A 12,569-nucleotide genomic window follows, 5' to 3' on the forward strand; every position below is an offset into this window, starting at 1 on the left:
TTCTATACAGAGAGTCTCTGATGAATTGCCAGCCTTAAAATCTGATTGGGTACCCCAGGTGCCACCCATAAATCTTAGTCAATGATTGGCTGTTACTGCTACTAAAGACAGGAGCTGTTTTCGAAACCGCCTAGTATACTAGCAGTACGTTCTGATTTGGTCAAAATTGAGTTTGTAGTAAGTGAACAAGAGCAAAATCTGCAGTATGCAGTTCCACTTTTTCTTTTCTCTTCTTTTTTTTGACTGGGGGAACTCAGTTTTTATGTGCTGTGAAAATTATTAAATTACATATAAACCACTCCCTAACTTTTAAATCATAAATTGATGCTAAAGAAGCATTTTATCTATCAGCTTGGCCGTTTTTTACTTCCGTATTCTGAAACCGGAAATTGAGTGACGTCTGGCTCAGCATGCTGCATAACAGATCGAACAGAACACTCATACTACATACTAGATTCAAACGCAGTACTGCCTACTACATTAGTAGGTAGTATGTAGCAGGCCATTTCGAAAAACAGCCTGTGTTTATGTTACAACTGGATGGTAGCTTTCTGTGCATTTCAGTAGTGGGCTGCATGAAATTGTGACTTTGGATGAACATCTTCTTTTAGAGTCATTAAAGAATTAAACTTAAGATTGTTACAGCTGTCACTCTCTTGTGTCACTTTTCAAAATCAAACAAAGTAACACACAGGAATATAACATCTGTACGATACTTGAATGTAAGTTTCATCAAAGTTGATTTGATGAGTGGATATGATGTGTGTGTGTGTGTGTGTGTATGTGTGTGTGTGTGTGTGCGTGCGTGCGTGCGTGCGTGCGTGCGTGCGTGCGTGCGTGCGTGCGTGCGTGCGTGTGTGTGTGTGTGCACATATTTCATGCCACCCCCTGCATGAGTCAGTGCCCCGGTTGGGCCATTGCAGTCAGAAATGTCTGGACACACCCCTGTGTATAACACCCACCCAAAAACACACACATACATTAATTGTGTGTTAATGCTAACATCTGTGGTGCTGTTTGTTTTTCTAATTAACCAAAAACACCTCCATCCTCCACAAAATTAATTTGTAACCACCTTCCTGATACACACCACAACACACAGACATGCACTCACAGTCACAACCTTACAAGGACGTTCTGTTTATACACAGTTCTCGATGTGTTGTGAGCCACTTAGCAAACACAAACTGTAATATGCTGTTTGTGATCCATTTGCTCACACACACAAATATAATTCCCATAGCGCAAGTGTGTACCAGTGTGTGTTTGTGTGTGATCAGTGGACACGCAGATCGGAGTGAGAAACCCTGCCTGAAGCTAACAAGGAAGCGGGAGATGGGGATGAAGAGAAGTGAAGAGAGGTGAAGGGAAGCGGGCACTGTTTTCTTTTTAGGGTACTCCTTTCAAGTGCCTACCTCCCTCAAGCATACACACTCTCACACGCACACACATGGATGAACACACACTCACACGCACACTCAAACAGTATATCTCACACTTTCTCCTGCTCTTACTCAATCCGCCCACCAAGACTCAAGGGTGCATGAAGGACGTCCACACACCTCTCTCTTCTTTCTCCCTGTCCTCCTCTTTCTCTCCATCCTTAACTATTTCTTCTGTCCCTCTTTCTCTCTTTCCCTCACACCCACGCTCTCCTCTCTGTGTTTTTCTCATTAAGTCCTCAGTAAATCAGATCACGCCTGTCTGCAATAAATTACAGACCTGAGAGCAGAGGAGGAGAGACAGAGATGGAGGTGGAAAAGGAGGAGAAGAGTGGAGTTGGGTGGGTGCAATGTCAGGGTGCAGGGAGCGAGTCATGGGTGGATGATAGATGATCCTGGAATGGGACATGAGAGAGAGTTAAATCATATATATATGTGGCGATGTAAGGCTGTAGGCGCATGTTCGTACAAGCAACACATGATAAATGCTCACATGCACAGCAGCAGTGATGCCCACGATTAACACCACAGCATCAGCACCCCTTTTATGATCCACACACACACACACACACACACACACACACACACACACACACACACACACACACACACACACACAGTCGTGAGGTCATTTTGAGGATGACATCAGCTGAACAGAATTTTGTCATACTCAAGTCTCTTCTTTTTGAACAAGAGTTTATTGTTGGTAAAAACAATTTTAGAGCCAGCAGTTCTTCTGCTCAAAAACATGTGGGAGGAGATAGTTTCCCAAAAATTCATAATCCCACTCATTTTACACAAAGACTCTGTTTGATGACTGGCATTTAGATTATTTCCAAGGCTTTTTTGACAAGTGGCTCTCCCATTTGACTCATCGATACAAACAGTGAGCACTATGGTAGAACATATCCAGCTCTTTAAATAGAAGAAGTGGAAGTTACAAGCATGTAAACATTGGGTTATAAAATGAGAGGTCATCTATGACTTTTAAAGTCACACACATCCAATATCTGAGCCGAAATGGTCGTTGGTTGTGATGTGGATAATGAGGAAAAAGCTTTATTACATTACATTACATTATAATGCATAATTTATTATATAATATAATTATCTTTGCCATATTATATTATGTTATATTACATTATTATTGTTTACTCCAACTCACGGTCATATTATATACCAATATTCATTTTTATTTATTGCTTAATCTGTCATCACCAACCATAATCACACCATGTCAACCTGTCACTACTGAACCATTTTTAATACTGCCTGTAATTAATGCTAGTTAATCTAAATTCCATTTGTAACATTGTATATTTCTAAATTGTATTCAATCTTTATTTATCTATTTTTATTTTTACTTTTTTTATTTTATTTTACTTATTGAAACTTCTTCTTGATTGTACTTATGTCTGGGTTGCTGTAACAACTGATACAGTAATATCTTATCTTATCTTATCTTATATTCAAATTCACACCTGCACAAAAAAACCTTTCAGAGAATTTTTGGGTGGGCTGCATGTGTGACCGCAAACACCCTGACAGGTAATGCAGAGGCTCTCTGGCACACACAAACATTGGGCAGCACACTGTGAGGAGTGTTTGTTTGTTTTCCTTTCATGTTTTCCCCAAAGCAGGTTTTGTTTTTCCCAGTATGTTTTCAATTGTTGGGTTTTGTTATTTCTCTTTGTTGTGTTGGGTTGGAGACTGGAAGTCTATTATCAGTCTGTTCTCTTTGGTTTACTGACTAGTTTTTATTTAGTTTAGGGGGAGCTGCCAGGAGAGATGGTCCATCACCCAGTAGGTCCAGCACCTTTCCATCTTTCGTTAATTTTGGCCAGAGCCTGCAGTCCTTTTTGTTTCCTTGTTTTTGTTTTCTTGATTTTGTACATATTGGGTGTTTTCATATCTTGTTTGGGGTCCCTTTTCATATGTTTCAGTCTCCATTTATGAGCCCTGGTTTCTGTGTGTTGTTGTCATCAATATGTGCTCATTTACAACCATTTAAAGCTGCTGTTGGTAGGAATGGTGGAAAAAATGTTACTCCTTTTCTGATGGGTTTGGAGAAAAGGACACAATACCCATCGGTACTCATCGGTAAGTGGAGTGATTTGACTATTGCAAAATCTCTGCGTTTTCCAATGCCTTTGTATCAAGCAATGTTATTCATACCCTCATTCCCCTTATGACGGACCAATCATAGCTAATCTCCAATCCTCTGTCCTGATTGGTTAAGGGGCGGCCCCTATTACATCCTGCTTGGTTATGAGTCCGGCACTATCATGACTGCACACGCCAATCCATGTATGGGGGCTAAGAGGAAATCTGGTTGGGAGGGATAGTGTTGACATTCGAAGTCCCTCTCTCTGAACAGATGTTTACTCTGTGACTACCAACAGCAGCTTTAAATCCATCACCTTTTTAAAATCTAGGTCCATTTCTTATCTGTTTTCTCTTTGTGCAATGTAATGTTTTGTTCAGAATTGTACAACTCTGGTGTGCACTTCTGACTTTTTGAAACTCACAGGTAACATAGTTTACAGATTCATCAACATATCAAGCTGATGGGGAAATATCTTACTGAAGTACTATACATAACTTGCAGTGTTGAAAAATAGTCCATAACACTCAAAATTGACTACAAACATTGATTATATAATTTTACGTCACTGACGGCATCAAGGCAGGAAAATGAAGATTAACAGAAGACTTAAAAAAATGCAAATTAAATGAAAACCGACGATAACAATCATGAGTAAAATTAATGAAATAGAGGAGTGAAGTCATTTGCCTTTTTCTCTCAATTCCGTTGCTCTTCCTCCTCTTTAAGTATTGATTCTCCCCTTCTCCATCTGGCTCTCCTTTCTGTCGATCTATCCTTGTTATCTCTAATTAAGACAACACTTCATGAGCCTCCTCTGCACCTGAGGCCCAACAAGGCGACAAACGCTTTGCAGAGTTCATATTAATGCCTGTGATGGCAGGAACAACCTTCATCGCTTTACACACACATACACACATTCCTGCCAAGGCCCTGAGTCACAGACACATATGCACACATTCATCAAACCACTGCACCACTGTACTTGCCTGGCATATCGGCAGAAGAACGGACCCCATGGTTCCCTTCCCCACCTACAATGTCATCCTTGCTGCACACACATATACACACACACACACCCTTCAGAAAAATGAATAATGCATTTGGCATTGCCTGTAATTGACCCCTCAGCATTTGCATAGAGAAGGGGAAGCTGACGTCACACAGAGGTAGAAATAATCAAACTCAGAGTGTGTGTCAGTGTCAACATGAGGAGAGGGGGAGAAGCCGTTTTCTTTTCGTGATGCAGCAGCAGAGCATCATTTTGCAACACAGGAGACGTTATGAAACTAGTCTCAGTTGTTCCCACCTGTTCTTCCTCCTGTCTGAACTCACATAACATCAAACCAACAAAACCAACAAACTGTATGAGTATGAAATCACATGAACATGTCCTCTCTGCTTGGCATGTGATCAGTTACTTTGACAAACAGTCCAGCATCTATTGACAAGCTTGTCATCATCTATTATCAGCAAGTAGGACGTTTTCTTAATATTTATTCAAGGTTTTTGTTATTTTTAATGAATTTCTGGAAAACTTGATGAATAGTTGCCTTGCTGTTTCAAGGCAAGAGGGTAGAGGTTTTTTTTTCATTATATTTCAGCATAAATTGCATTTACATGAAGTTTTGATCATTCCAATTGATTCCAATTGATTTGTTCATTTTTATAAAAATGTATGGTTACCAGTAACATAACAATAATATCATATTTTTCTATAAATAAGTTATAATATTGTAATATGACTTTTAATTCACGGAAAAAAATTAAAGTGTTCAACTTGCCAGTGTTGTCTGACTAGTAGTTCAATACTTCATTATATTGAGTTTACGTTCTCGGAGCGCATGTTTGATGAACACATGAACTCATAACTCATCACTGATTTTTTACAATGTATTTACATATTGTAAAATAAAACAATAGAGAAAAAGGTATTTTACATAATTGTGGTATTGATTGTACTGCCCCAACCAACACTAGGTATGACTTCAACCGAAAGCAAAAACAACACACTTATTCAATCACATATCCAATCACTAGTTTTCATTTTAAATGAACATATTCTGTGCATGCCAAACTGTAATGTGTGTATACTTTTTGTATTAAGGCTTTTATATGTAACACTAAAAGTACACCGACTGCATGAGTCCTATTCACAACACACACTGGACAAGCCGGAAACCAATGCAGACACACACACACATGCATGTTCACACCCTTCTTTAATCTTAAAGCACCATCCATTATTCAGTGTGAGCAGGTGGAAGAGGCGGGGTAAAGGGTAGTTGGGGTACGGCTGAATGGAGGTTGGGTGAGGAGGGAGGGGCAATCAAGGGTGGAGATGGTGTTTGTGTGTGTGTGTGTGTGTGTGTGTGTGTGTGTGTGTGTGTGTGTGTGTGTGTGTGTGTGTGTGTGTGTGTGTGTGCGTGTGTGTGTGTGTGTGTGTGCGTGTGTGTGTGTGTGTGTGTGTGTGTGTGTATGTGTGTTGTGGCTGAGGGTGATGAAAAAGTAAGGCAACCCCCCAGCTTGAGCACATTTTCATCTCACTCTGGGTCCTATGAATGGTAAATTTGTAGCTGGCCGCTGAGAATGAGGACTGAGGAGGAAGACAAAGACATCGAGGGGGAAGGACAGACCCCATGACCCACTGCCTCCCTCCTGACTACCTCTATAAACAATCCCTCTTCAGATGGGTGACTCGTGTCATTACAGCATGTTATAGAGGAAAGGGTTAACAACTACAGCACACACGTTAAAATACTAGACCGTTATCGGCAGACTGAGATTTTTACCTCTCTCTTACGTATATTAGGTTTTACTCTTGCTCTCATACAGCCGATGCAAGCATAGAAAGGAGGCATCACTCTGAAGCTTATCAAATATTTAATTTGGGTAAATATGAGTTGTTTTTCTCTCTTTGAAAGCCCATGTGATATTATAACCATGCTGTACAACATACTAAGAACTCTGTAAGACAAAGCGGTGCGCTCACATGAGGAAACTAGCATGTGCATGGCAGGCAGGTGAAATATGTGTGTGTGTCAGTGCTCCTCCCTGACCTTTGTTTTCTAGATTATTTTTTCAGCTCTTTTGTGCCTGATTAAAAGGACAGGACGTTAGAGAGTAGGAAAAAGGGGAGAGAGAGTGGGGGATGATGTGGTAAAGGGCTTCAGGTCAGAATGGAACCCTGGCAGACCACTTCAAGTTCTATAGTCTCTGTACATGGGGTGCAGCACTTAAGAGCTAAGCTAAATCCACACTGCTTCTCCTCAGACTTTTGAGACTTTTAATCACTCCGTCTGAGTACTCAAAGTGCACTGTATTGTGTCAGAATTTTCAGTGCAAACATACTTGTTGACTCAAAATAAGAAGTGCATGTGTGCTACAACACTTGGGGATATCAGGTGCAAACTACTTATAAACTACTCACTCTTTAAAAAAAAAACATCAAACATTGGTTAGAAACTAATCAGACATGTACCCATACCTAAATACTGGTTTTTAATCTGATGCCTGTTCCCCGAGCCTTTTTGTTCGTTGATCTTTTTAACTTTTTAACCACGTTGTTCTGTTGATATTGTCTGCCTGTGTTTTGTTAGTTTTGATTTTGTCTGCCTGTGTTTTATCATACTTGATATTGTCTGCCTGTGTTTTGTTAGTCTTGATTTTGTCTGCCTGTGTTTTGTTAGTTTTGATTTACCCCACAGGACCATTATTATCTATAGAAGATTTAATGGCTGTCAGTGACGGGCTGTCATTAAGACATACATTGCCAGCCCACACTTTTAGGCGTGGAGGAAAATTTGTGGAGCAAGGAAAAACCAAGTCATTTTGGCACATCTGAAACTAGGAGCACTTGGCAGAAAATGTCAAATTCACAAGAAATATGACTTTATAACAAACACCTACACTTCTATTACTCACTGTCTATGGTAAAATAATGACTTGAGGCAAAGAGGAAGAGAGGAAGAGGATAATGTTGATACTGCAGAATTACAGACACATCTGAAATCTCAAGCAGGAAAACACACTTTCTTGTATGCTCATGGCCACAATTAAACAAAAAATGCAGAGCAGTGTCATCACTCATTGATCAAAATAGAAAATAAGGTTTGTTACTGGGAACAAAAACACAGTGTGGGTCCATTCAACTTAAATACCTCCCATTCCTGCAACCTCACACACATCAGCTGACTTTATTCTGTCCCACACATCTGTTAATAAAGTGGTGAAGCGGTGTAGCTGTCAAGCATTCAGACAAGTTCACAGAGGAGCAAGGTAGATGACGAAGATGGCAAGAAAGAAAGGCAGCAGCAGGACTGGGGTGCAAGCATTCAGACCCGGAGAGTAGAAATCTATCTTTGTGATGCACAGAGAAATGGGACTGAGAAGAAACTACAGGCCAAAAAACAGTTACCACCTATACTATATCACTTGACCTTTTGCTTAATGTTTATTAACATTTGAAATATCTTAACCAAGAAGGAGAAAGGCCTCAGAACTGATAAGGTAAAAGTATAAAATATCTAATCTTGTTTGATTATAAGTAAGGCTGGCAGACATGGATTTCCTCTTTTCATTTGTCTATTTGGTTGACAAAGATCAATTGACTGACAAAATGTTGCAGATTGTTTTCCTTGTGCAAAATGATAAGCAGTGGTTCAGCCCTACAAGGACTTTTAGACAAAAACAGATAACCGTCACTCAGTACAGCGCTCTATTGCACACTCTATCTCAGTCTCCTATTCTTATTCAGAACCACACATGTCAAATGCTGGCCAAGAGCTGGCTGATTGGAGGCTAATTCACTCTCTGGTGAGCTAAAAACAACACCTCACAGAAGTGTTTCCTTTCAGTTGTTATTCTGACGGATATTTTGCACATTAAGTAAAGAAATTATGGAAAGGTACCCTTTTAAGCCCACAATGTCACTTGTATGAATAACGGCTCTGCATTAATCCGGGTGCTGATGGAGATGAATGTGCAGTGATAAGTTCATACAGACGTATTTTTTAAATCCATGACTGGTTGATGTGTCACACAGTGAGCTGTAGGCTTTAAAGAAACCAAGCTCCTAAACCTGGGAATTCCTGTGATGTAACTTTTAACTCAGTAGGGGAGTGACTTTCTGCTGTGACGAGCAGGCAGCAACACCTCATGTGTTTGCCAAGTTCACAGGCTGTCTTTTGGAAGGCAAAATATTGCTGGTCTCAAGAGGTAAACAGAAACATAACAGAGGACGGGTTCAGGAAGGAGGATAATGAAAGGGTGTGAGAGAGAGAGAGAGAGAGAGAGAGAGAGAGAGAGAGAGTGAGAGAGAGAGAGAGAGAGAGAGAGAGAGAGAGAAAGAGAGAAAGAGAGAAAGAAAGTTACTTTCCATCAGCCAAGATGTGATCAATATCAGTCTGACAGGGCAGTGCTCCTGTCTTTACCATAAATCACTTCCCATTATGATGAAACCTCTAAATCACACACACACACATACACAACGACTATAGAGCCCGACACACAAACACACATATCCACAAAGATGCATGTTCACTCATTCACATAAATGCCTGCTTCAGCAAACACCAGTATAAGTACAGCCATGTTTAATACTAGATGTATTGAGAGTGCATTTCCAAAATCAAGTAATAAACAGCATCATGGCAGGACAAGTATGACCTCTTCACATCAATATCACATTGACCAACTTCGGTTAAAACTCTAAAGATGTAAGTGTCTTTTGTGTGGATAAACCTCACTGAAGTGCAATTGCAACATAGGAGCAACTTTCACAGTCAAGAGAATGACCTATAACCATAACTCCTGCTTTGATAATTGCTACAAGCAAGTTATCGTGTGATTTCCAGCCTGCAGCTGCATATTACAAACGTCAGACACTGAGTAGAAAATAAACAATGTAACTCAAATTCAAACATTTACTCAAAGAAAGGAAACCACGATAGCCAGACAGCTAAATAACAAACAGATAGCTAGCATGCAGGCCACACCAAGAGAGAGAGAGATGACCAGACAGTCAGACAAGTAGTTAGCTAGCCAAACAGACACATACTAGCCAGACTAGGGTTGCAAAATTCCAGAAAGTTGGAAACTTTCCATGGGAATAAATGGGAATAAACCAGGAATTTAGGAAGGTTGGCTCTTAAAAGGGAACTTAAATATAGTTGGGGAAAATATATTTTAGCATAATCCTGACTAAAACAACCAGAATTCATGCATGTACAGTTGAATATCTATGCTATTCCTCAATCACATGCACATAGCACACTGCTTACTGCAGGGCTATTGAGACCACGCCCCCTACATGCACTTTTTATTTAACATTTTGAATGGGACTTTGTTGGGATTGCATTTTTGTTAATTTTTGAATGGGTTGGGTCGGGGGTATGAGTAATATCTAACTCAACATTCATATTTTGGTCTTCAGTGAATGAATTGATTGTTCAATAAAATATTTAACATTTGATAAAGTTTTACTTAGAAATAAATCTGTTTTAATTGTATTATTTTGGATGGATGTCTGCTTATAACAAAAAACAAATATTTATGCTTGGATATGATACCTTTCCACTAAATTACCCTCAATTCCCAGTTAATTCCCATAAATTCCCATAATTTCCTATTTGGAAAATTTCCAAAATTCCCCAGCTTAACTTTCCAGAAACTTTCCGGAAATTTACCAGAAATTTTCCACCCCAAAGACAGCCAGACAGCCAGACAGCCAGACCGACAGACAGCCATCTAGCAAGCTAGCTAGCCTTGCAGACAGGGTATAATAATTAGTGAATAGTCTCGTTCAGAATTTGGACAGCACTACATAATGGCATGTATACAGTGCACTATACAGTGAGTCGTGGGTGATTCCAGACACAGTCAGAGAGAAAGCTTTCATCTAGCTAGCCAAACAGAGAAATAGAATGGCTAATATACAGACTGACAGTTAAAAATTAGCTCGTAAAACAAACAAACCTATAGCTAGTCAGTTTGACGGACAGACAGAGTTATAAGCTAGCTAGTCAGACTGACAGATAGCTATTTGCTATAGCAGGAATGCTATGACATACTGATAGAAAGCCACATCAAAAGGTAGAGGGCCACGGATAAATGCTAACCAACACTAGCCAAACAAATAGGTGGACCAATATGCATTTAGTTGGAAGGCACACACAGATAGCTTTCACTTAGCCATCCAGACAGTTTGCCAGACAGACGGATGGATTAATGATGCTGTACTCACTGATTCAACTCCACATCCAAGATGAATTTTCTGCCAAAAGCATCCACTTGAAAGCTTGCCTGGGCCACATGGTTCACCTAAAAAGGAACAGAAGACAGGTTTTTGACTATTACTTCATGCATACATTATCATAATTACAGCTGAATTCATTATCAAGTGACCAATTCTCATCTACATTGACGGATGGCTGTATCGTTTTTTTCCCAAGCACCAATCAGCATGAAGTAAAGGCTGCTTTAATTAAGCCATCAACGTCTATCATTCTTGTCAAATTAGAGGTTTTGATTTTGTTTGTTTTTTGCATATCTCACATGATGCTAATAAGAAGAAATACAGTCACAGGCACATGAATATAAAATAATGCCGGTGTTTATCAGACTCATTTTGTAAGAGTGATTAAGCTAAAGGTTCGTCTGAGACTTGCTCAAGTCATAGTTTCACCCTGCAGCAACGATATGTATATAAACACAGAAATTTGCATTTACTGAGGGTGATTGATTTGAGTGGGGAGGGGGTTGTACTCAGTCTCATCTCTGGACACATATGGTACAGCCTTTATTGCACACCCTCGGGTCAATGTGATCTCCCAACAATCATTCCTGTGCAGGTCGAGGGGAGTCCGAGAGCTGGGCCATAACACAGCTCACCCTCCCCTCCCCCAGACTCAGCCCACAGGCTGCTACCTTCATTACAGACCGGACACGGCTTGACAACGAGAGGAGGAGGGGAGTGAACGCTTTTTGTTTCCATTTGACGAGGTGCCACTGTGCTCACCCAAGGATGACCTCAGCCCAGGAGGTCCCCACTGACCATAGACTCTATTGTTTGTAAGAGTGTGTCAATGAATATATGAGCAAGCAAATGTGTGTGTGTGGGTGTGTGTGTGAGTACATACAAAGGCAATCCCTTTTCATGGCACGCTTGTGATGAAATCTAATCCGGCAGATTGGATCTTTGATGGGAGAAGGTAGCAGTAATTTTGTTTAATGAAAGCACATCCCAGTTCAACTGAACCAGGCCAATATTGTGATACCACCACTGGCTCTTCTTGCATTGATTTCTGAGTTATAGCACGCCAGGCTTTCCACTCATGACTCTTAAAGTATGACTGTCAGTGCTATCTATGTACTGTGCACACACACTCACACACACAAATGCAGGAGAGCAAGTTTAAACGAAACACACATGCTTAGACTGATTCCACTCTAAGCATTTGTTTTCTTCTACCAAAACAACTTTGCTGAACTCCCCATTGCTCATTCAGTGGTGAAGCGGTTTGTGTCTGAGACTGAAAATAGGAAAAGCAACAGAAGTCTATAAATAACTTCCAGTGTCACACATTTTCAGATCTCTTTGACAGATTTGTTTTTAGGCTGTTGATCTAAAAACAGCCAATAACTGATCAAACCTTGTGCCGGTGACATCACAGCTGATTGCACTATCTGTAACTCTCTGGAGGACTGGAGATTTTGAACATCAGAAACAAAATCAAAGATAGCAATGACTGTCTCCTCCCCCTCCTACCCCGGATGTATTCCTCACGTGCAACATATACTTTTAACCTAGTTTGAACTTTGAGACTGGTATTGATTTCTGGATTGCACAGTTACTTTCATAAGAACAGAGCAAAATAAATACATTACCTCAGCTGTAAACTCAGGAATTACACGGAACTGTATCTTGCATATATGAGGGTTTAGGCATGATATGAATAGTTTGAGCAAATCTTCTTAAAAGTCTGTGTAGGAAGTTTAAAAAAAAAGAATATCTCCCTCTGCAG

At 40.1% G+C, this 12,569-nt stretch overlaps 1 protein-coding gene across 1 annotated transcript in view; it reads right to left on the reverse strand.

Annotated features, from left to right (window-relative positions):
• adam22 (ADAM metallopeptidase domain 22) overlaps window positions 1-12,569 on the reverse strand; it is an 81,198-nt gene that overhangs the window by 65,191 nt on the left and 3,438 nt on the right. Inside the window, exon 4 of the mRNA XM_034697499.1 lies at window positions 10,790-10,866. Within this exon, the coding sequence (XP_034553390.1) occupies window positions 10,790-10,866 (77 nt within the window). The remainder of the gene's footprint in view (window positions 1-10,789; window positions 10,867-12,569) is intronic.

Source organism: Notolabrus celidotus, chromosome 12 (genome assembly GCF_009762535.1).
Source record: "Notolabrus celidotus isolate fNotCel1 chromosome 12, fNotCel1.pri, whole genome shotgun sequence".
Taxonomy (NCBI): Eukaryota; Metazoa; Chordata; class Actinopteri; order Labriformes; family Labridae; genus Notolabrus; species Notolabrus celidotus.